Raw genomic sequence first — 22368 nt, forward strand, 5'->3', positions numbered from 1 at the left:
TCCCCTCTTCCCTCCTCGCCCCCATTAATATTAACTGACTTGATCTCTCTGGCTTCTATGGATTCAATTACCACATCTATGCAACCCTAGATTCCTAGTCCTCATTTCTTTTCTGAGCTATATCTTCATGTCACCAGTTACCTTTTGGATAAATTGATTGTCCTGTGGATATCAAAATTTAGCTTGTACAAAATACAACTCATCTCTCCCCTGAAACTCTCTTGTTACTTTACTGTCAAGAGTAGCAGCATCTTTCCCAATCATTAAGGCATGCAAATTTAGTCTCACCTATCCAATGAGTTGCCAAATTCTGTCATTTCTACCTTAATAGTTCTATTTTATATGCCCTTAATCCTTTTTTTCACCTGTTTCCCTACTTCAGCCCTGCATCACTCTCTCTTGCCTAATATAATTGAAATTGCCTTTTATTCAGCCTCTGGGTTTCAAACCTCTCCCCACTAAGTTCCCAAGGTGATTTTGTTAAAGAACTGGTTTAACCACATCAGTCCTCTCTTCAATGAACTCCAGGGGATGGCTCCAGGGGATTAAATATAAACATTTCCATCTGCTTCACTACTGATGCATGTGTTTAAATCCCTCATAACTTGGCCCTTTCCTCATTCTCCCATATTCTTACACTTTACTTCCCTTCATATAAATCCTTTCTGATGTGGCTACAAGGGCTGGCTGTCCTCCATTCCTCAAAAGCCCTCCCTCTGCTCCCCTTGCCTTTAGTTTCTCTGGCTTCCTGAAAGAATCAGATTTAGTCCCATCTTCTTCAGGAGGCTCTCCCAGCTGCTGATGCCTCCCCCTCTGAGAATACCTTCAATTTTCTTATCTTACATGATATATACAGCACAAATATATTCTCTACATAACTCATATGTACCTCATCTGCATATTGCCTCTTAAGTTAGAATAGAAGCTCCCCAGAAGCAAAGACTTATTTTGCTTTTCTTTGTATGCTCATTACCTAGCATTTAATTCATCAATAATAGTTTTCCAATGTAAAATAACTTAAGTCTTCATACTTCAGATTAGCCCTAATCTTACCCTAAATTTATTTCACTCCTCTTTATTCTCCTATTATCCTTTTAAATTCCTTCTTTTTTGAGTAAATTTTTCTATATCCTTTTCCATTTCAAAAATATATATATTGTTTCATTCCTGACAAAAGTGGTTTTGACCCTCCATGGACTCTCTAGTTTCTAAAGCTAATTCCTATTTTCCGACTCCATCAATTCATTAGGCTGTTTTGAATTATAAATAGGGAATGAAATTCCTTATTTATACATATCAGTTATTTAAATTATAATTTCAATAACACTTTAGAATCATTCATCCCCTTGGATCTTTCACACTATATCCACATAAAAACTTAATACGTACTCCCAGATTATCTCTCACTTGACTGCTGCCTGGCACTCAATCCTTTCATTTGGCTATAGTGAGATTCCTCTTATCGTTACTTCCTACAGAAGCTAGTGCAAACCATCTCAGGGACTTTGGAGGCCATCAAATCCAAATCCTTCCTTTTACAAATGAGGAAACTGAGGCTCAAATTGGTTAATAAATGATTTACTTCGACAATAAGCATCAGAAGCAGGATTTGAGCCTCGCTCTCTGACTGGACTGGCCAATGTTCTTTTCAGTGCACCATTCAATTCCTCAAACTCCTGCCATCTAATTCCATCTTCATTCTAATCTCTTCCCCCAACTTTTTCACTCTCTGCAGATTATATCAAAACCTACTTTACTGAGAAGATGGCAATCTCTAATGAGAACTCCTTTCTTTCCACTACAAAATATGTTTTTGCCCATTTTCTCCCTCTGTCTCAGAGAAATAAATGTTCTTGCTTTCCAAGGTTCCTTCCTTTATGTCTTTACCTTTGTCTTTTCTGGATATTTGCCGAAATTATGTCATTAATCAACTTTTAATTTTAATCTTAGAAATTAAAATTTTGAAAAAATCATCCACCTGAAAGTGAAGATTGCCAAAAGAACACTTATTTTTAACCTTTTATTTTATTGTTTCCTTAAAGCACAGGAAAATATTTATGCCCCCTTCATCCCAAAGTTAATTAGATGTTTATTACAAAATCCTGCAGTAAAGTGTACTTCAATACTATTTCCATTTCCTTTTCAAATTTGATAGATTTTTAGAATGGGGAGTGGAGCATAAATGAATAATAAGCATAGCTGAGGGACAAATTATCCAGTGTTATTGAGTAATTTTTTAGGTTTCTATTTTTAAAATGTATTCTTCAATGTAGTAACTAACATTCTTGCATCAGGTAAATTCTTAAAAGTTTCTTTTTACATAAATACATATATATAAATAAATAAATATAAATATATGTATATGTATACACACACACACACACACACACGAAGAATGATACCATGGTAGGGAAAGCTGAGAAAAGTCAAAGTTCTAGGTTGGTAAGTTGGGACTCTATGCCCATATATAATACTTGACATATATATTTTTCTCTCTTTCCTTCCCTCTCCTTTTCTCTCTCTCTATATGGAATATATATATATATATATATTCCATAAATAGAATTCCTTTTCTACATAAAAATTTCTACTGAAAAATAAAAGCTAACTTTAAAAAACTGAAATTCTATATTTTCTTTTATTCAAATGTTAGTTTCAGGCAGCAAGAAGTTTCCCTTAAGCAACACTGTTTAAATAAATTATAATATCCACAATGTTACTTACCTTAAAATTTGGTTGTGCAAAACACCGAGCCACAGCAATCATAGAAGCAGTTAATGGACCAGAGACCCCAATTGTGGTCAAGAATTCTGAAATATTAGGTGTGAGGCGGAATGGTACAGGACGATTAGCATCCAGATCTCCAGTAGCATCATTAATATCAAATCGAAAATAGGCAACGTTAAGTTTGCCAGTGTCCTAAATTTCAGAATGAGATCATTTTATTAAAATTTTTAGAAGAATCATTTCGTTAAATACAGCATTAGCTTAAGTTTCATTTGCATCTAATTACCTGTGCAATCTGTAACATCTCTGGATTGAGTCTATTCAAATGAAATACAAATTCTGCAAAACCAATTAGTGCTAGCTGGATTGTGAACATCTTTCGAAAGGTCCAGTAATCAGTGGCATTGGGAAATGTGTGCAAAGCCCATTCTCTTAGCATGCTTCTAGGCACCATGTTACTTTGAACTTCCTTGAGAATATCACGAAGAACCTAAATTAAAGGAAATGATATAAAATCCACACTATTTTGGATCAATTTATAAATAACAATCTAAAATTGATGAGTTAATGATCTTTTTTATTCTTCTTAAATTCAATTGGAAATCCTCTTCCAAAAGAGTTAAATAAGAATGTTTTAGAAATTATATTTTTATTTTTTAAGATCCATTATTGTCTCCATGATGATCCACTGTCTCCAGGCAGGAAGTACCAGAGAAAAGCAATACTACAAATGCCTGGAGATCCTGGAACAGCAGACATATCAGTCAATTTTCTCTAAGAAAAGAAGGAAGTTATTAATGCTCTTTCCAGCCTTAAGGATGTTCTGGCAGACTACATTCTCTTATTCTTTATCTGATTCACTAAGAGATTACTTAACTATTATATCTTCAAAAGAAAAATCCTTATATTGTAACTCTCTGTTTGTTAACACAATTCAGTGATTTCCATGAACAAATGAATATAAATTCCAAATTATCACATTGAACACTGACAGACACAAAATTATTCAGTTTCTTTCTCTATAAGCATTCGAAGAGTTTAAGTGCTTTGGTGAAAACACTAATTGCAGAATGTGTGATACAGTTCTTCCCAGGTAACTGAGGAAACATCTGAAAGATACTATGATACTCAGTTATTTTAACATATACCAAACTAATTAATTGGAAATAAGAACAAAGTCAGAATTTCTCTTTGTAGGAAAAGCTACATAGCAATGACACTACTTCAATTGCAAGACTGTTAAAGACAAATTTCATAACCTAAAGGATCCCTTCACAAAACAGAAGTAAATGTTATATAACACTTCATCTTATATTTTAATACTACAAAAATTTTTGATCTACCACAAATTCAGAAAATAAAAACTCATGCTACTTTTATTCAACTGGAATAAAGCAAAATAAGATGCTGATAGAACATATCAAATATAGCTTTCTATTTTTCACTGAACAGAAACATGATTGAGAGAACTAGCAGATTCTTTATAAATCCATGATTATATACTATCAATGACCAGATATAATTTCCATGAAATTACTCTAATGAAATAAATTTGCCACATTTGATACTTCCTACTAGACCAATTTCAGTTCCTAAAGAATTGAGACCAAAGAAAGTTATTTCTATAGACTGTAGCATCTACTGCAGTACCATGTGAACATAGATATTAGGCAATCAGGAATCATGCTACATGTCTCACTCTGTGATCTTGGAACAATCATTCTTTGCTTATTTATCTATAAAATAGGAAGAAAGCAGAAATAGAGAAAATAGAGATTAGTAGCTTTTAACTACTAACATAGGACCACCACAACTAAAGAGAACAACACATGAGAACAAAAAACCATTAGTTAACAGATACAACACAATGGTAAAAGCTAACATTTAAACTCCACCTTCATTATTCCCACTTTCCTCTTCATCCTTAGCTATGGAAAGCATTAACAATGGATGTCTTAAACCTTTAATAGTTTGCCATTTAAGTAAGCTGACAAAATGTGTGGTGTTTACCTATAAATATTTATTTCTTCATAAAATTCCTAGTTTCTACTTTATCAAAGATTAGAGTAATCATGAAAAGTACCAAACACCCAAACCTCTACTCTGAGCATCTCAAATCAGGTCCACAAGCCAGAAGAAATGTGGGATGAATATTTTGAAAATAAGCTTTCAAAGCTCAAAGTTTCCTTTGTCATTCCCATGATGAGGCAGTGACTGTTAGAAGTGATGAGGTGACAAAACTCAGGAATGAAAATAAAACCATCCATTTTCAACAATTTAAACCTTCTTCACAAAACTGAAGAAAGACAAGGGACCAGATAATCTCCTTCAAGTTCTCTGATGCTTTGGACATATATTTACTATACAAAAAAAAAAAAAAAAAAAAAGCCTTGGAAATTATCATTTTTTGATTATTTCAGAGATATTGACATACCTTCCTGATAACAATGTAGCAATTACAAGCAATTAAAGAAAAAAACCCAAAGATAGAGGAGAAAAGTCAACACAAACACTTCAAAGATCATAAAAGACCAGTAACTCAAAATATTAGAGGTAGAAGAGAAGTAAGAAAGCTAAAGATCAGTATGGTCCAACTCAGATTACTTCTTAAAACATCATAATTTTAATTATAATTAAATTAAATAAAAATGTATATAAACAAATATAAATAAATAAATAAATAAATGAATGAATATAAAAAATATAGTTTAAAAAATCATACCATAAAGAAAACAAAAAGGGGGCAGATAAGAAAGATTTATAAGCAGATAGAAAGCACAAGTTTGTAGATTTGACAAGAGTAAGTAATTCTTATGAAGGAACACCTATCCACTCTGTACCCAGTAAAAGAGAGGGGCATTTCAAATGCTTTCAACTATAAGACAAGCCCCTACTGGCTGTGGAGAGAGAAGTGAAATAACATAAATTGCACGAGTTCAATAATATAATAAGTTCTAAAAATTTGGGTCTTTCAGGTTTATAATCAGGTTAGTGTGATTACAACTCAAAAGTAACCTCACCAACATCAGCAGTCTTAAATTCTAACAATTAATAATCCAATAAATTTACCTCAAATTTTAGAGCTCGCCCCTTAAAGAAAAGTAGCTATTTTTAATGTAGAAAAAAAAAAAAAAAAAACACACTTGCAATCAGCACATTAAATATGGCACAGAAAGTGCAGAAGTAGCATATGGAGTCCTCAAGAAATGAGTGTACTATTAATCACAGCTTCAATACCTGGTGACTGGCTTGAGTCCCCCGTGCCTGCACGGTTGCCAGTCTGTCGTAGTAACGAGAAATGGGGTTATCATGCTCAATGCCCTTCTTGGCACAACGTTGTTTGTATATCTCAACAAGAGAAAGAGAAGAGGGATTGTCTTCAACAAGACGCATCTGTGGAGAGACTGCCACAACTCGAGGAACTAGTGGTAAAAAGGAAGAAATAAATAGAAGAGAAACTTCATTAATATGCAGGATGTGGATTTTATGGCTAGATACATATTAAAAAGAGTAGTAATCTTTATAGCAAGATTCAAAATATCTTGGAATGAGATATGGTCCCAAGCCCAGATTTTCATCATTATGTCAATATTTGTGTTTTTTTAAGTGGTCCCACATACCCCCAAAAGAATAATTTATTTTCAGAACACAACTAAAATTAGTTTATAGGCATATGTATTTGTAATATCTTTAAAATCTATTTCATCCTAAGGGAAGAAAAAAACAAAGATTTTGAAAATGAAAGACTGTTGTTCTTAAAATAAATTGGGAAAAAAATCCAATGAGTCATAATTACCATATACACATAAAAAATGCTACAAATCCTGATGAAGGAAAAAAAAAAAACCAACCTTTATGGAAGACTGTTTCCATTTAAGTTTAGAAAATGGCTCTAAATGCAACATATCTAGACACTGTGCTGATTTCCTACAGTACAAAGCAATTTAAATTCTGTATTTGCTTCAGTTTCAAAATAAGCTGAAATTCTTCTGAAGGTAATCTGATTTGATTTCCCTGAACTAAGTACATTCTTAATTTTCTCCTAGTAGTTAATGTTATTTACATCAACTAAAGAACTTAGGGGACTGGAAAAGAGCATGAGACTGGAAATAAAAGAGCTGGTCTCCAATTTCAGTTTCTACCACTAATCAACAGTATGAGCTGGGAGAAGTTCTTCTCTATAAGAAGGATCATTAAGGCCCCATCACTTCTAAGAGTCTATGATTTACAGTATATGATAATTCAACTAAATATATTAGTAATTATTCATGTTTTTTCCAATTTAAATTCTAATATTTGGAGAACTGATTTATTAAGTAAAAAATATAGTTTACAGCAATGAAGAAATATTTTTAATGAAGTGAGTGCGTCCCATTATTCTCAGTTTAACCATCTTTTGCTTCAATGGAACTAAGGATGATAATACTCTGCACATACAATGTTTATTGACTTCTATAATTAATAAAACAACAGGGAAGGAAATCTTACAAAGAGAAGAACACAAATTTAAGTTCAGCATATGTGTTGTAATACCAAGTTAGAGTAATTACAGAAATAGCTACTAGTATTCTGGGAAATCAGCAACTATTGTCAAACCTGTTTTTTCCCCCTTTGGTTTAGACCTAGCCCATTTTTATGCTTATCCTTGTGTTAAGTCTGATATGCAATTATGTCAGTATAGATCCTAATGAACTAAGACACTTAAATTAGTTAAGACAGTGCAATTAATACATACTATCAGATTTCTCCAATGGCTTTTTTGTGGCTATCCTAATACAGATCTTAAAAGTTTCAAAAATACTCTGAAAGGTAAACTTGGGCCCCTGAATTTGATGCTATTGATAAATGCTTCCATAAAGAAAATGAACAGGTTAATTCTGGATTTATTATATATTTACATTAATTATTTTCTTAACTATAAAGTATTACACTGTCCACTTTTATTAATATCTAAAAAATGTTAAAAAGTTATGTTCCATAAATATTTATCACTAATTATTATGGTTAAATTTTCAATGAGAGAAAGCTGAAAATTACTTTTGATCTCCAAGTTTTAAAGTAATTTCTTATTCTAGATTGAATCTGAGCAGTGTCAATTTCTAATTGTAAGAGGAAATTTCAAGCTGAAGCAGGCTAGTCAAATTTTAAGATGAGACTAGGGAAAAAATGGCTTTAATTTCAGTATTTGGAAGAAAAACAGGTATATATATATATATATGCTCCTCAATGAACTTTATGACTTGTTGAAATCTGAATGTGTCTAATAACTATTTTTCCATCCATAAAGGCTTCTCAAATTTTTTAACCATTATGTCTAGGCATAAGTTTTTTTTTTCAATAAATAGTTCATATTCAGATTTAAAAAAAAAAAAACAGATCCACAACAGTAGGATCATTTGAGAGGCTCTACCAAGTGATTAGGGAGAAAAGGCTCTATTCTTTTTCTATTTGTTTTTTTTCCTCTCTTCTTTTTAGTTTCTATCTTTTTGGAACTTCTTCCACTTGATGAGATTTGCTCCTAAAAGCACATCCTTCTAATGTGAGTGAGACCTAATGGGATCCTGGGAAGCCTAATTTCTATTTAGAGTACAAATAAAATCCAATCTGGGTAAGCCCCCTGTCCTTGTGAGCCTTTCCATTTTACTGCAATATCTATTCTTCCTGACTGAATTTATATTATATGCCAATATTGTCAAGATTCAGTTGCTAAAAAAAAACAAAAAAACAAAACACAGATTCAGTTGCTCCAACATGTCAATCGACTGGTTTTTGGAGAGGGAACTCAAATTCAGAGTACTTACCAGAAATAAATGTTTATAGACAGATGCTTTCAGCCCTCATTCCCAAAACCTGGCTATCATTATTGTAAAGGTAAAAGAGAGCCACAAAAGATTTAGAATAATTTTCTGGATTTTTTGTCTGTTTCGTGCTTGCTGTAGCAATTATAATATACATAATGTAATTATACATAATCAATCTATCTATCTAGCCAGTCATCTATCTACATATCACCATCTAGTGGTAATTTATTGCTGGAAAACTCTGTTCTTAGCTAGCTTTATTGTTAGAATAGATAAGTCTATTATCAGAGGCTTATCATGATCACTCTTGGCCAAATCAAATTTTCTTTTACATGCTTCTTCCAGGCTTGGTTTTGAATTTCACCCCAGGAACCCAAGCTTAAATTCCATGAAGCAGAAATGGCAATTCATAATATTTAATGTCATAATGATAAAGTAGTCATTTCAGTTGTTTTGTAAATAATACATCTCTTTAAAAATAAAAAATTATAGTACAGGAAGAGTCCTAGAAATCAGCTAACGCCTTCATTTTATAAATGTAATTGAATCAGAGAGTTAAGATAGAGCAGTAAAAGTACAATTTAATCAACATTTTCAAGACTTGAACAGTTTCACTAAATATACAAGTCTATTTTAAGGACATATTTTTTGGAAGAAAAAGTTATTCCACTTTACTTAAGTAGGTGGCATTCATCTGAATACACTTTATTCAGATAAATTACAATTGCTATCATAAAACTCACAAAAACAAGCATAAGCAATAAGTTATTTTGGGACCCCTTTAACTCAATACCTGTGAAAAACAAATGCCTTTTTGTGGTTTCTTTTCTCTTCTCTAAACAGGGATTCAAAAGGCGAAGAAGTTGTAAAACCCGCTCTTCTCTTCGAGACTCTGTCAAACAAGCGTCATTCATGACCAGGTAGGGGTAAATCTTCCCATTATGCCCACGGATATAGAGTCTTCTGGCAGCAGTGTTGTGCTTCTGTACTATCTCTACCCGGGGCATAAATCTACCAAAGGAAAAGAAACAAAATGCATATTAACTTCCCTATTCTGGTTTTTATTTCTTCTTCACTGAAGACAAAACAGGATTTAGAGCTTTTACACCATGAAAAAGTCAATAAATTTTGAGGTCTAAGGATAAAAACTAATGGGATAGGAGAAAGAAGTATAGGAGTAAGAAGCATGTAAGATTCTCTGGTTCTTGGAAAGGTAATCTTGATAGAAAAAAAGATCTCCAGCAGTAAACCATTTTTGGCTTCTTCCAGTTCAACTTAACTACCATTGAGAAAAGTTGTCCACTAATAAGCTGCCACAGCATTAGTAATAAAAAGATCAAGTAAAAAAGCAGGATTATTTTAGGACAGTTAGCAATGCCAATGACTAGGTATTCTCTGATTAATCCTAAACTGAAGGGGTTCAGCTGTGGCAACAATTGTATCTGAGTGAGGAATGGCCTAAATACTTTAGATCAGGGTAAAAGAGAATCATGAGATCTGTCTGGAATAGTTTCCAAAGATAGAATTTCCTGGTTAGAAAGCAATTAGGAGAGTAGAGTATGGGCTGTGGTTAAATCCTGCTAATAAGAAATAAAGTCTGCTTGAGATTATAGCCTTCATATTAGCTACGATGGACAGGATGGGTTAGGGGGCCAGAACATTTTTCTTCTTCCACATTCTTCCCAACCATTCCCAAAACAGTTCAATACAGAAAAAGTATGGAGAGGAATGGAAAATGAAAGGCAGGGATAATAAGATAATCAAAATATCTTGAGCAAATGGAAAGGGAAGAAAGTGAATTTAGTAGATAACAGTGGATTAGTAAAGACTCCTCAAAACCATTATCACATTTAAAATCAGATGCAACATATGAAAGTGAAGAACCATCTCAGTAATTTTCCACCTAGCCTTACCTTGCAATTTTGATATAGTAATGTGTTGGCTTTGGCATTAAGAACTCTCCAGGGATTTCTACTTCAGCAGTTTGTGCAGAGAAATTACTTAGAAAACGACACTTTTCTTCTATGAGAAAGAACTTGGGAAGCTGCTTGGTTTTAGCCTCCAGTATTTTGATCCATTTTTTCAATTTGGAGATTAGATTGTGAAGCTTCATTGATCCTGGAACACTGAAGTCAAAATCTTCAAAAATAAATGACATGATAAAAAAACAATTTAAATTTTCTATGAAAGAATGAAGCTAGTGCTTGTTTCTAAAAGGAAGGAATTAGTAAGTCACTACCTAGAAGGTCTTAGGATCAGAGAAATTTCAAATTGAGACCTTAAGAGATCATCTAAACTAACCCTCTGCTATTTAAAAAAAATCAAGAAAAAGTGAGAGCCAGAGGAATCAAAGTATTAATACAACATTATACAATCGTCAAGTGGCAAAGCGATGGCCAGCCTCCTGAAAAAAAAAAAAAGTTTAAATCTTTCTTAACAAAAAAAAGTTGTAAATTTAATATTTAAAATAAAATAGAAAAATTATAGCTTATGACATCAGATTTGATAAGAAAACACTTATTTGTATACTATGATGAAGACATGTTTCAAACTATAAACTAATACAAGCAATGGATAAACCTAAGAATGCCTATATAAAAAATATCAACGGAGTGAGCACACTCATAACTCCTATTTAATAGTTTTATAATACATATTAGGCAGGTAATAAATGCTCATTGACTGACTTTATAAATCTTATCAAGAACAATAAGGCAAATCGACAGAGAAGTTAAAATATTTCTATTTGTAAATGACAACTGTAGACCTAGAAAATACAAGACAGTAAATAACAATAAATGGTTCCAGCAACTCTATAAAGTAGGATATAAAACCGACAAAAAGCAATTGCATTTGGTCACCAAGAATCAAAAAAGACTGATTTAAAAAAAAAAACTGACATTCTCAATAATTCTCAAAAACTGCATCAAATATCTGGGCATTAATCTATCAAGACACACAGTAAATCTACAAAAAGAAAACTTTAAAAATATTTCAAATTAAAGAACTGAAATAAATCAAAGGATATCACTTTTTCATAGAGTGAATGTTGTAAATTCGCTGTTTCTCAAACCAACTTAAAAACTTAATAAATATACTAACTTAAAACCTATAGGTATTTCCATAGACTTGGAGGCTGGGGAGTGGGAGAAAGAGACATGTGCTTATTGGTACAAGGAGCTTCCAGTAAAAACTTCCCCTACTGATTCAGAGCAGCACATTCTCTGTAATAACTACCTTTAAGAAAGCTGTCTAGCTTTCTTTTTTTTTTTTTTTTTTTAGCCCATGGTTACAGATTCATAACTCTTCTGTTATGTCAAAGGCAAGACTTCAACCTCAGAAAATTATAACAAAATTCATACAGAAAAATAGACATACATTAATACCAAGAATTATGAAAAGGAAACAGTAGGAAAGAGGGCCTATTACTGCAAAACACCAAATATATGATATGATTTAGACATAAAATATCTCTAAAATTAAAAGAAAAAGAAAAGGTAAAAATATTTGCAATACTCCTTGAAGACTGAGAAGCATATATACCTTAATGGATAGAGGTTAGACACAGGAGAAAGAACTGGTTTTAAATCTAATTTTCACACACATTAGCTTCATCATCATAAGCAAGTCCATTAACTTTCTGGTATTCCTGGCAATTAAACTCTCAGATTTTAAGTTACATTCAGGTTAATGTTCTGCATTGATAAAAGGTATGTCTAAACTCTTGACTTCCTAACACTGATGAATCACAAGTATTCTCTTCCCAGACCTCTCAAATGAAAGATCTATATCCAAGATCTATAAGTAATAGGAGAATATAAGACTGATAACAAAGTGAACAATGGAACTACGATCAAAAGGACCTGAACAGGTAATTTACGAAAGAAAAAATATGTACTATAAATAACAATAGAAAATGATTATATGGAAGTTCCTCAATAGTCTAAAGAAATGCAAATTATAAAGCAACTTGAAGATACCAAGTATATTCACAAAAAGGGCAAAATTTATGATGGTAATTTTTTTTTAAAAGGATAATATTGGTAAGACTGGGGTTTAACACACTCTAATATGCTGTTCCTGGGACTGCTGATTGATAGCATTCTAGAAAATACCAAAACAATCAACACAAATTTTTGAACCCAATGACTAAATTGTGAAAGACTACCTAAAACATCAGAAAATGATGAAAAAAAAAAAAGGATGCCTATCTATAAAATACATCTATTGCTGCTTTAATTAAAAAAGTAAAAAATTGCAAACAAGCTCTGTTTAATAATGAATGATGAAAAAGGCATATGAATGCAATGGAATATAATAGGGCTGTAAAAATAATAATTATGATGTATACAAGGAAATAAAGAAAGATATATGAGATATTGAACAAAATTAAAAGAACTATAAAAAAGGAAAAAGGGGCAGCTAGGTGACGCAGTGAATAGAGCGCAAGCCCTGAAGTCAGGAGGACCTAAGTTCAAATCTGCTTTCAGACAATTAACACTTCTTAGCTGTGTGACCCTGGGCAAGTCACTTAACCCTAACTGAAGAGAGAGAGAGAGAGAGAGAGAGAGAGAGAGAGAGAGAGAGAGAGAGAGAGAGGGAGAGAGAGAGAGAGGGAGAGGGAAAGAGGGAGGGAGGGAGGGGGAGGGAGGGAAAGGGAGGAAGGGGGAAGGAGGGAAGAAAGAAAAAAAGAATGAGAAGGAGGAGGAGAAAAAGGAGTGGAGAAATAAGGGGGTTTAGGGAAGATCAAAAAGGAGGTTAGAGTAGTAGAAAACAATTTTTTTCCTTTGCTTTTTTAAAAAGTTGACTTGGTTTTGCTATGTTGAAGAGATCTGGGTTAAGATTTCTCTTTTTTTTAAATCTATTTTTGTTGATGATTATTGAATTTACAATAAAACCTTTTAAAATAGAACATGAAAATTAATGCAAATTATCTACTGATGGCACTCTAAGGCTCAGATTTCAAGATCTCTTATTTATAATGGAGTGAGAGTAATATAAATAGCATGAAAATGTCATAAAACATTTGAAAGATCATAGAGATTCATCCATAAAATAATGCAACAATGGATTTCCTATTTAGCATGCATAAGCCATGGCATACATACTGACCTGTTTTTGTATCTCTGCTCTTTATCCACCAGGAGACAGGCAAATTTTTTTTTAATGTTATAAAGAAAATTATCTATCAAGAGTTATCAAACTAATTTTATCACAATGTAAAATCTAACACATACTACAGTTTAAAAAAAAAGCCATTATGATTTAAATTAACAAAATATACAAGTCTTTCATTTAGGTCAAGGGAAAAAATGATAGTATGGCTTCTCATCAAACATAAATGAATGTGGATTGAGATTAAATGTATTGACAAAAGTAGGAATGAAGTACACTTACAAGATAAGGGGACGAGGGTACAATCCATCCCTTTCTCCTCTACTCCCTCCCCCTCCCCATATACATACAGGTCAATTTGTTTAACTCTGTCTTTCTTTAAAAACTGCTAAAACTGAGTGTTTTTTGTTTCCTCAAAGAAGCCTAGCACAAAAACCAGTTCTGGCCTCCGGTCATGCTCACACTTTATAAAATTCTTATATGCACTGTGCATTTTATAATTTTTATAAGTTATAATTTTAAAATTACACAATAAAAGCCCATTACAAAATATCTCACAACATCAAGGATCTGATTCTAGTAAGAACCAAAACTGTCTCTCATGGGGGAAAAAAAAGCAGTAAGGTGTTATTTAGCTAACATTTTAATAAAAAACACTTGAACAGTACTCTATTACATTTGGCTCTAGAATGGAGTCCTATGGTCATATATGATGATGTGTAGAGAATTCACTTCAAACACAATCGGAAAGCAGAGCTGTGGAAACCGGACTTAAGGGTTTTGATAGCCCCAGAATTTTTATCCTGTTTAACCAGGGACAGATCCTGTAGCTGAGATCAGATAAGTCTTCTTAGTCACCTCTCAAACTTTAGGGTTTTTCTTTTTCTTTCTGAGCAAAGAGGAAATGAAAAAAGAAGGAAAAGGTAGATTTTCTTCAATAAGAAAGAAAAGAATTAAGTTTAGACAAAAGTGTACAGGATGAATGTTAACATTTAATTTAGAAAAAAAAATTTGCAGTGAATTTTTCTGACAAAGATCTTATATTTTCAAGATTACAAGGAACTGATTCAAATTTACAAGAATAATAATAATTGCCTACTTGGCAAATGATCAATGAATATAAAGAAATCGTTTCATGAGAAATTCAAGAGATCCAGCCATATGGGAAAAAATCCACTAATAATTAGAGAAATGCAAATTAAAGACAACCTGAGACAACCTCTCATATTGCTAAAATGGACAAAAAGGAAAATGGCAAAAGCTAAAGGGACTGCAAAAAAAACAAACATATTAATGCAATGCTAATAGAGGTATGGTCCAACCATTCTAGAAACTAACTATGCCTCAAAAGTTAATAAACTCTGCATGCTCTTTGACATAGAGATAACACTACTACACTTATACCACAGAGATCAAAAGAAATGGGAAACAAACTCATATATACAAAAAGATTTATATCTATTCTTTTTGTAGCAGTAAAGAACTAGAAATTACCAACTGGAAAATAGAATAAATCATATTATGTGAATGTAGTGGAACACTATTGTACCTTGAAATGATGAAATGAACGGTTTCAGATAAACTCTGGAAGATAGAAACAAACTGCTGCAGAGTGAAGTGCGCAGAATCAGAACAATACAACAATCATGTTGCAGAACACTAATGATGAATAAGGCTATGACTGAGGAGTCAGTGATGGACTCAAAGTGAATGAAATACACATTTTTACACAGCAAGACTGGTTTAGCTGAAGGGAAGAGTGACTGGAGAAGAAAGAGAACTGAGGTAGGGAAGTCAATTAAAAGGCAATTAAAATAAGTAGATGGAGTGTGAGATGAGGAGAGTCCATACCAAAATGGTGGCAGTATCTAGAGAAAAACTTGGCAACAAATTGGACAGTGGGGGAATGAGAGTGTGAAGGAGGAGCTGACACCTCTATCATGAGCTTAAATGACGAAGGCAATAATAGGGAACTTAGTTTTGGAGTAGTTTACTAAATAAATCTTCTAGTATGTTTAAATGACAAAAGATTAGATTCATATCTAAGATATTAAAATATAACTCTTAAAATTATACTTGCTATTATTAGTCACAGGTTAGTTGGTGTATGTGCTCCTCTAGTGTTTATTAAAGAGAAAGAGGAACTAAATTTCTACTATGTTTCTAATATTTTATTAGAATAGAAACAAAAAATAAATAAAAATAATAATAAAATAAAAAAGAAAAAAAAAAAAGAAAAAAAAAAAAGAATAGAAACCAACTGTAGTCATTTGAACTGGTTGGATTGAAAAAAAATTTTAAATTAATTTTCTTAGAACAACTTTGAAATGATAGTTTAAATAATTCTTTATCTGGCTTTTATTAAGACCTGCAATGAAGGATCTCACAAAATCATCAGAACTTTTTACCAAAAGTAAAGAACAATTCTTCACTTTGTTCCTAAGGTATGATTGCTATAAAGATATTCACTAGATCTGTTCAAATGTAGTCTCCTTTTCATCAAAGATACTGGAAGGAAAAAGAGAGCAGGCAAACATGAGGAGACTGGTACTAAAATAACACAGTTCATTTTCTGCTTCCTTCACAAGGCCATTGTTCATAATCATGTTCATCTTTCTAATTCCCTACACCCTGACCCTTAGCTAGAGAAATAAAACTTGAGTACAAAAATCAACTCAGTATCATTTGATGATTTCCCCAGGTAGTCAAAATCATATGGTTTAAAAAATGAATTATGCAAAAGAATCTCTGTATGCAAAGGAAAACGAGTTATCAATAAAAATACCCTATGCCCTTATTTCCAAATGGCACCACTCTCCTTCCAGGCACCCAGGTTTTATCTGCGGAGTCATCCTGGATCTCTTACATCAGGTATTCCCTAAGATGCCAGGCCTTGCCTGCTCTATCATCATTTTATTTACAAGGCCTCCAGAAAAATTCACTTTTATCATCTCTCTCCTAGAGAGCCTACAATAAATAGTCACTTAATCTTTTTGCCACAAGTGTCTTCCCCAACTTATTCTCTACAGAGCTGTACGCCAATGCCTGACTGAATAAATTTCAACAGCTCCTATTTCCTCCAGAGTTAAATACAAAATCTTTTGTCTGACATGTCAAGTACTTCATAATCTGGTTCCAAAACTTTCTGGTCTTATTATAGATTACTCCCCTTTGTGTACTCTGGCTTAGCAAAACAGGTCTGCTTGCTGCATAATATTCCATCTTCTTTCTCTGTGCCTTTGCAAAGACTTGCCAAAAACTTTATGGAGAACTTCACAGTGGGCAGGCACTCACAATATGATCAGAAAAGTGGTACAAGGATATCCTCAAGTCTCTAAGAACTTTAGAATTGACTACATGGTGTAGGAGACCAGCATGGAGTACCCTCCCCAGAGAAGGCACTGGGCTCTATGAGCAAAGCAGAACTAATACAGCCCCTCCAAAATGTGAGGTGGGCAGTTAGAGTTCACCCCAGTGTTGATAGGAATCATACGTATCTGATCGGTGACAAAGTATTCCAAGCTTATAATGCTCTGATTAGTCAGAATCGGACGCATTGAAACTTGATTCTAACATAGTGATATCACTTTAGTCCTCTTCAAGAACAAAGGACAACATCCAACCTACCCTGAAATCTAGAATGTCCTCCTTTTACCTTTGCTTCTTGGAATCTTTAGTTTCATTCAAAGCTTAGCTCAAATACAAGAAAGTTTTCTACAAGAAAACTTTCCTACTTCCTCCTTCAATTTCAAGTTCCTTCCTACTTAAATTACCTTGCATTATACATATACAAAATATGTGTATGTAAAACTATAAGGTGCATGATATGTATTATTCTACATATATGTTATCTAATAGAACATGAGTTTCTAGACAGCAGGACTTTAAAATTATTATTAATTAATTACATCAATTTTTAGATTTTGTTATTGAGAGTTTTATTATCAATAGAGCCAGGGTCTGACTTTATCCTTGAATTATTAGTCACAGCACTTTGAATATAGCAGGGTTATTTTATTTAAAATGCAGTATCAATTCACATACTTACTGTTTTCTAATTCCCTATAGTTTTAAAAGTAATCAAAAAGTGACCCTGGGCAAATCACTTAACCCCAACTGCCTCAGCAAAATAAATAAAAGTGATCAGGAAGCACAACAAATTTTACTATTTCCTTGTTTACTATTTCATTAAATATAATCATAATAGCTCTCAGTGTTTATGGTAGGACAAGAGAAAAATGTAAGATTTGAGGATCATAGCCGTGACCAGTTTTTGCAAAAGTCATAGATAAAATATTCCTAAATGCTGAAATGAACAAACCAAGGGCCAGAGGCCAGAAGAATAATCTTAACAACATCCAATAAATTTGGAAACTAACTAGAAGTCATTTAAATAGCAATCTATTCTGGGATTCATTTAAGCAAGGACCAGAAATCTGAAACAATGTAAAGACACAACTAGATACACAAAATAAGTTTTTTTTTAACTAGGGGAAAGAAAAAATAAATCAACTCAAGGGTCCAAGAATGAGTAAATGTAATCATTGAAGGGGAAAAAAAAAAAATCACATTATCACTCTTTTTCATATCTTATTCAATTTACAACTTTTATTTATATTACTATGTTATATTATATTACATTATAAATCCTAAGTTAGTGTTTAAGATTTGACCTACTTATCTTTATGACTTATTTTCTTTTTTCCTTTTTCCAAAGGAAATAGAAAAATGTGAATGTGGACATTTGTGTACTCACCTGTTGTGAACTGTCCTTTCAATTTCTGAAAGACAGGATCCTGTGCTGTTGCTTGTGCTCGTCTAGCCAAAGACTCAGAGGCAGCACTGGAAAACATGGTAGAGACATTAGACACATTTTCCAGGCCAACTCCAAAGGTGCTGACCAACTTCTTTACAAAATTAAGAGTGTGCGGTGTGATTTTGGCATCCGAAACTGCTCCACTTTTCTCAAAAGCTACTGAATAACATTTTGCCAGGCCCTGCTGAAGCTGTCTGAGAACCTAAAGGAAAAAAGAAGAAAGACATATTATAATAAGGAGCTCTTTCAATCAACAAACATTTATATAGGGAACATCAGTACCTAGCTCTGAGTTTATATAAATTAACACAATATGGAAATACAACTTGTTATTAAATCTAGAATTAATTAAATTCAACTTAGAAATCTAGAATACAGTCTAAAAAACTCTTGGTGATCTAAGATATATTCAAATTCATGCTATTCCAAAATTATGATATAATAAAATATGGCAATTGGTCCCACTCCAATCAAATATGTGGTACAAAGTCAAAAAATTCAGCCACTGTAGGGGGCTTATTATTTACACTAAGCTGACAGAACTGTGTCACCAATTCAATAGATTACCTACAAAAAAATAACCTTTCTTCAACTGGTTTTCTTTTTACTGTTCAGCATACACTTGCAGTAACTTTCCTTCTACTACCCATATGATAAATGGTTAAAAAAATTTTTTTAAATAAAAATAAATGTTAATATTGGATTAATATAAATTATGAATGTAAACTAGCAGCCAGAAATTAGAGAACACAAGATATGTGTGTGTGTGTGTGTATGTATGTGTATCTGAGATTATCTATGAAACATGTCTTCCATTAATGTATCTACTTGAGAGTACTTAATTTTAATTCAGTAAATATTTATCAAACACTTATTATATGCAAAACACTTTGGCTGGCATAGGGGATATAAAACAGTCTATCAAATAGCATTTATTAAGTATCTATTATATGTCAGGCACTATATTAGGCTGGACAAGGAAAAAAAGCATTCTTTGTTCTCAAGAAACTCAGTCTAATGGGAAGATAAAACATGAAAATAACTATATACAAACAAGAAACACACAGATTCAAGTAGGAGTGATTTCAAAGGTAAAGTATGAAGATAAAGGAAGACTAGGAAAAACTAATTGCATAGACTTTCACTTATAATTAAACAACACCAAGTTGTCTTTGCCCCTTGGGAAGCTTACATTCTATTAACTCATTAGCTACTTTATTAACTCATTAGTTCCAAATAAGAAGCAATTTAGCTCACAGAAAAAACCATCAAACCTTTCAAAGAAGGTTTCTCAAAAGCTGAAAATTATTTTTCTAAGATTCTTAATAAAAGTGTGCCAGTCCATAAAGCATTTACAAAGTCCATTTTTATTATATGGAACCATAATTTATAAAACAACCAATTAATTCTATAGAGTAGACATCAATTAATATACATGCAAGTTACACCAATATATATAATTTCTAAATACCTCTTCATGCCAATTTTCTCTGAACCAGACCATCTGATCAACAATGCCTTCCAGAGAAGACAGAAGAGTTGGATGCAATTCCCTCTGCATGTGCATAATTCTGCTGCAGCGCCACATTGGGGCTGTGGCTCTAATTGGTCCAGGATCTGATGCAGAATGGGACTGATTGCCTACTGAACTTGGTTGCTGCTGTCCAGAATCTGAGAATACACAAAAAACCCACGTAAATTATAAAACTCAATGTGATGTTCCATTGACGTGAAAGCTAGACTCAGTTTTTAAAATTCTCTAGAGGAATTATCAAAGCCACCAAAATGGTGTGATGTGAAGATCACTAGGCTAAGAGTCAGGAGAATAACCATACTCCCAGGGCTGCAGAATCACAGGTTCAGAGCTGGAAGATACCTTAGGAATTCATCCAGAACCAATCATCCCATTTTGCAAATGAGTGAGTACTCCAAAGGGGGAGACTTGTCTGAGGTCACACAGGTACCAAGTGGCAAAGTCAGAATCTGGACTTGATTCCTCTACTTTCAAACTCAGCCTCCTTGTCTGTAAACCAGCAAGAGGATCTTCTGAGCACAAGTTCCCTCAGAGGCAGGCTATGCCCTTCCTCCCTCACAATGTGGCTGTGATGATCAAGTAAAATGAGGCAGTAGAATGGCACCATGTAAGCTGCTGACTGACAGAAATAGCAAGTGGAAGGGAAGGTGACATTATTCTTATTTTATGCTGCATATAGATCATGATATATCACTTTCAATTAATTCCCCAAGAACCTAAAAATAATCTATAAACAAGACTGAAATACATACAGTATCTAAGAAAGCTCTAGGTAAGTAACCATTGTATAAAAAAGATAAAACTTGCATAACTCTGGAAATAGTGAGCCCATAGTGCTTGTTTTTCCAGATCTTTGATCTTAAAACACAAAAATAGCAAATCTTAAAAATTACTTTACTTGTCTTTGTAAATAATAACATTTATAAGGATTCTCCTTTTGTAATTTTCCTGAAATAGAAACATATATTTAACATTTATCATCTGCTTTGTGTACTGCCACAGTTACCAGTGGATCCAACAATGCTAGAGTCTACTTTGGCAATATGATTCTAATAATGATTTACTACATTACATTACTACTACAAATGATCAACATTTCCGATTGGCCATATTCACCAAAACTGAGAACAAACTTCAAAAGACAATTTTCTAGCTAATGACAATTATTTATTTTAATATTATCAACACACAAATCAAGCCTGTGTAACATTAAGTTAAACAAAATTTTAATTCTGAATGAGAAGTTTTCTTTATGCACTTTTCAGGTCAACTTAAAGCAAAAGGTATTTATTAAGTTCCTATATGCAGAGACAGTTGTGGGCACACAAAGAAAGGCAAGTAACAGTCTCTGCCCTCAAGGAGGCTCACAATCTTAATAAAAAGGAAAAATTACAAAATTAAGAGAAAGATAAAATCAAGTGCCAAGTTCAATAGACAGAAAGATTAAAGAACATTTGATACTTCTTTCACATCTTTTCATACTTCTCAATTCTTGCCAATGTTTTCCCATTAATAACAAAAAACTCACCACTTTTGTAACGTTCTCGCTGCTCAATTTTCAATGTCAAATATAGAGTCCTTATAGGAAAATAGACAGCTTGAGGATATACTCTTCCAACCTATTAAAAAAAATTGAGGGAATATCATTCATTCATTCTGTTACTGATAACCAGATTTAAATAAAGAAAACAAACTTATTTACCATATTCTACAAATGAATGGCTAATTAATTATTAATTACACACAAGTATAATCAACCAAGTATGTACTTCAATAGTGATTCTGTTATATGAGTCACATTAAACTCCTGTTTCACCAAAAAAACAATTAAAGCATTCTAATTTAGCTATGTCCTCTCCCCCACAAAAAAATCAAAACTAAGCTAAAATGGTACATTTCTGCACATTCTATCAAGGGACTATTAATGAGAAGCCTCGCTATCATATTGCCTAATAAATCTGAAAACAGCAAAATGTAAGAGTACCTGATCAGCACAAAGATCTTTTTCATGCACATAATCGAAGAAAAAGAGGTATAATGATACCAGTTAGTCTTTAAATTAGGCCACAATTCCCAGCGAACCCAACACTGCCTAAGAACTGAACCCATTAGAGTAACCTTACTCAACATAATTGCAATACTGAAGCTGAAAAAATAAAAAAATAAAAAAAACAGCCACTTCAGGTAAAGAAATACCATTTTTACCCAAGTGAGGTTTTATGGTTCCTCTAAAAAGGCTGAGTAGACATTATCATGTAAATCAATAGATTTACCATACCATTCATTACACAAGGGAAATAATGCAGCTAACTCAGTTGTAAGGGCTTATTAAGCTACATCAGATTTGTTCATTGTTGAAGAATATTAAATATGTG

General features: G+C 32.8%; 1 protein-coding gene across 1 annotated transcript in view; it reads right to left on the reverse strand.

Moving 5' to 3' along the window:
- Window positions 1-22368, reverse strand: part of TRRAP (transformation/transcription domain associated protein) — a 137914-nt gene that overhangs the window by 2015 nt on the left and 113531 nt on the right. Inside the window, 8 exon segments of the mRNA XM_052000683.1 lie at window positions 2725-2919; window positions 3014-3217; window positions 5965-6149; window positions 9322-9539; window positions 10442-10667; window positions 18400-18661; window positions 19931-20130; window positions 21522-21612. Of these exon segments, the coding sequence (XP_051856643.1) occupies window positions 2725-2919; window positions 3014-3217; window positions 5965-6149; window positions 9322-9539; window positions 10442-10667; window positions 18400-18661; window positions 19931-20130; window positions 21522-21612 (1581 nt within the window).

The sequence above is a fragment of the Antechinus flavipes genome, chromosome 1 (assembly GCF_016432865.1).
Source record: "Antechinus flavipes isolate AdamAnt ecotype Samford, QLD, Australia chromosome 1, AdamAnt_v2, whole genome shotgun sequence".
Lineage (NCBI taxonomy): Eukaryota > Metazoa > Chordata > Mammalia > Dasyuromorphia > Dasyuridae > Antechinus > Antechinus flavipes.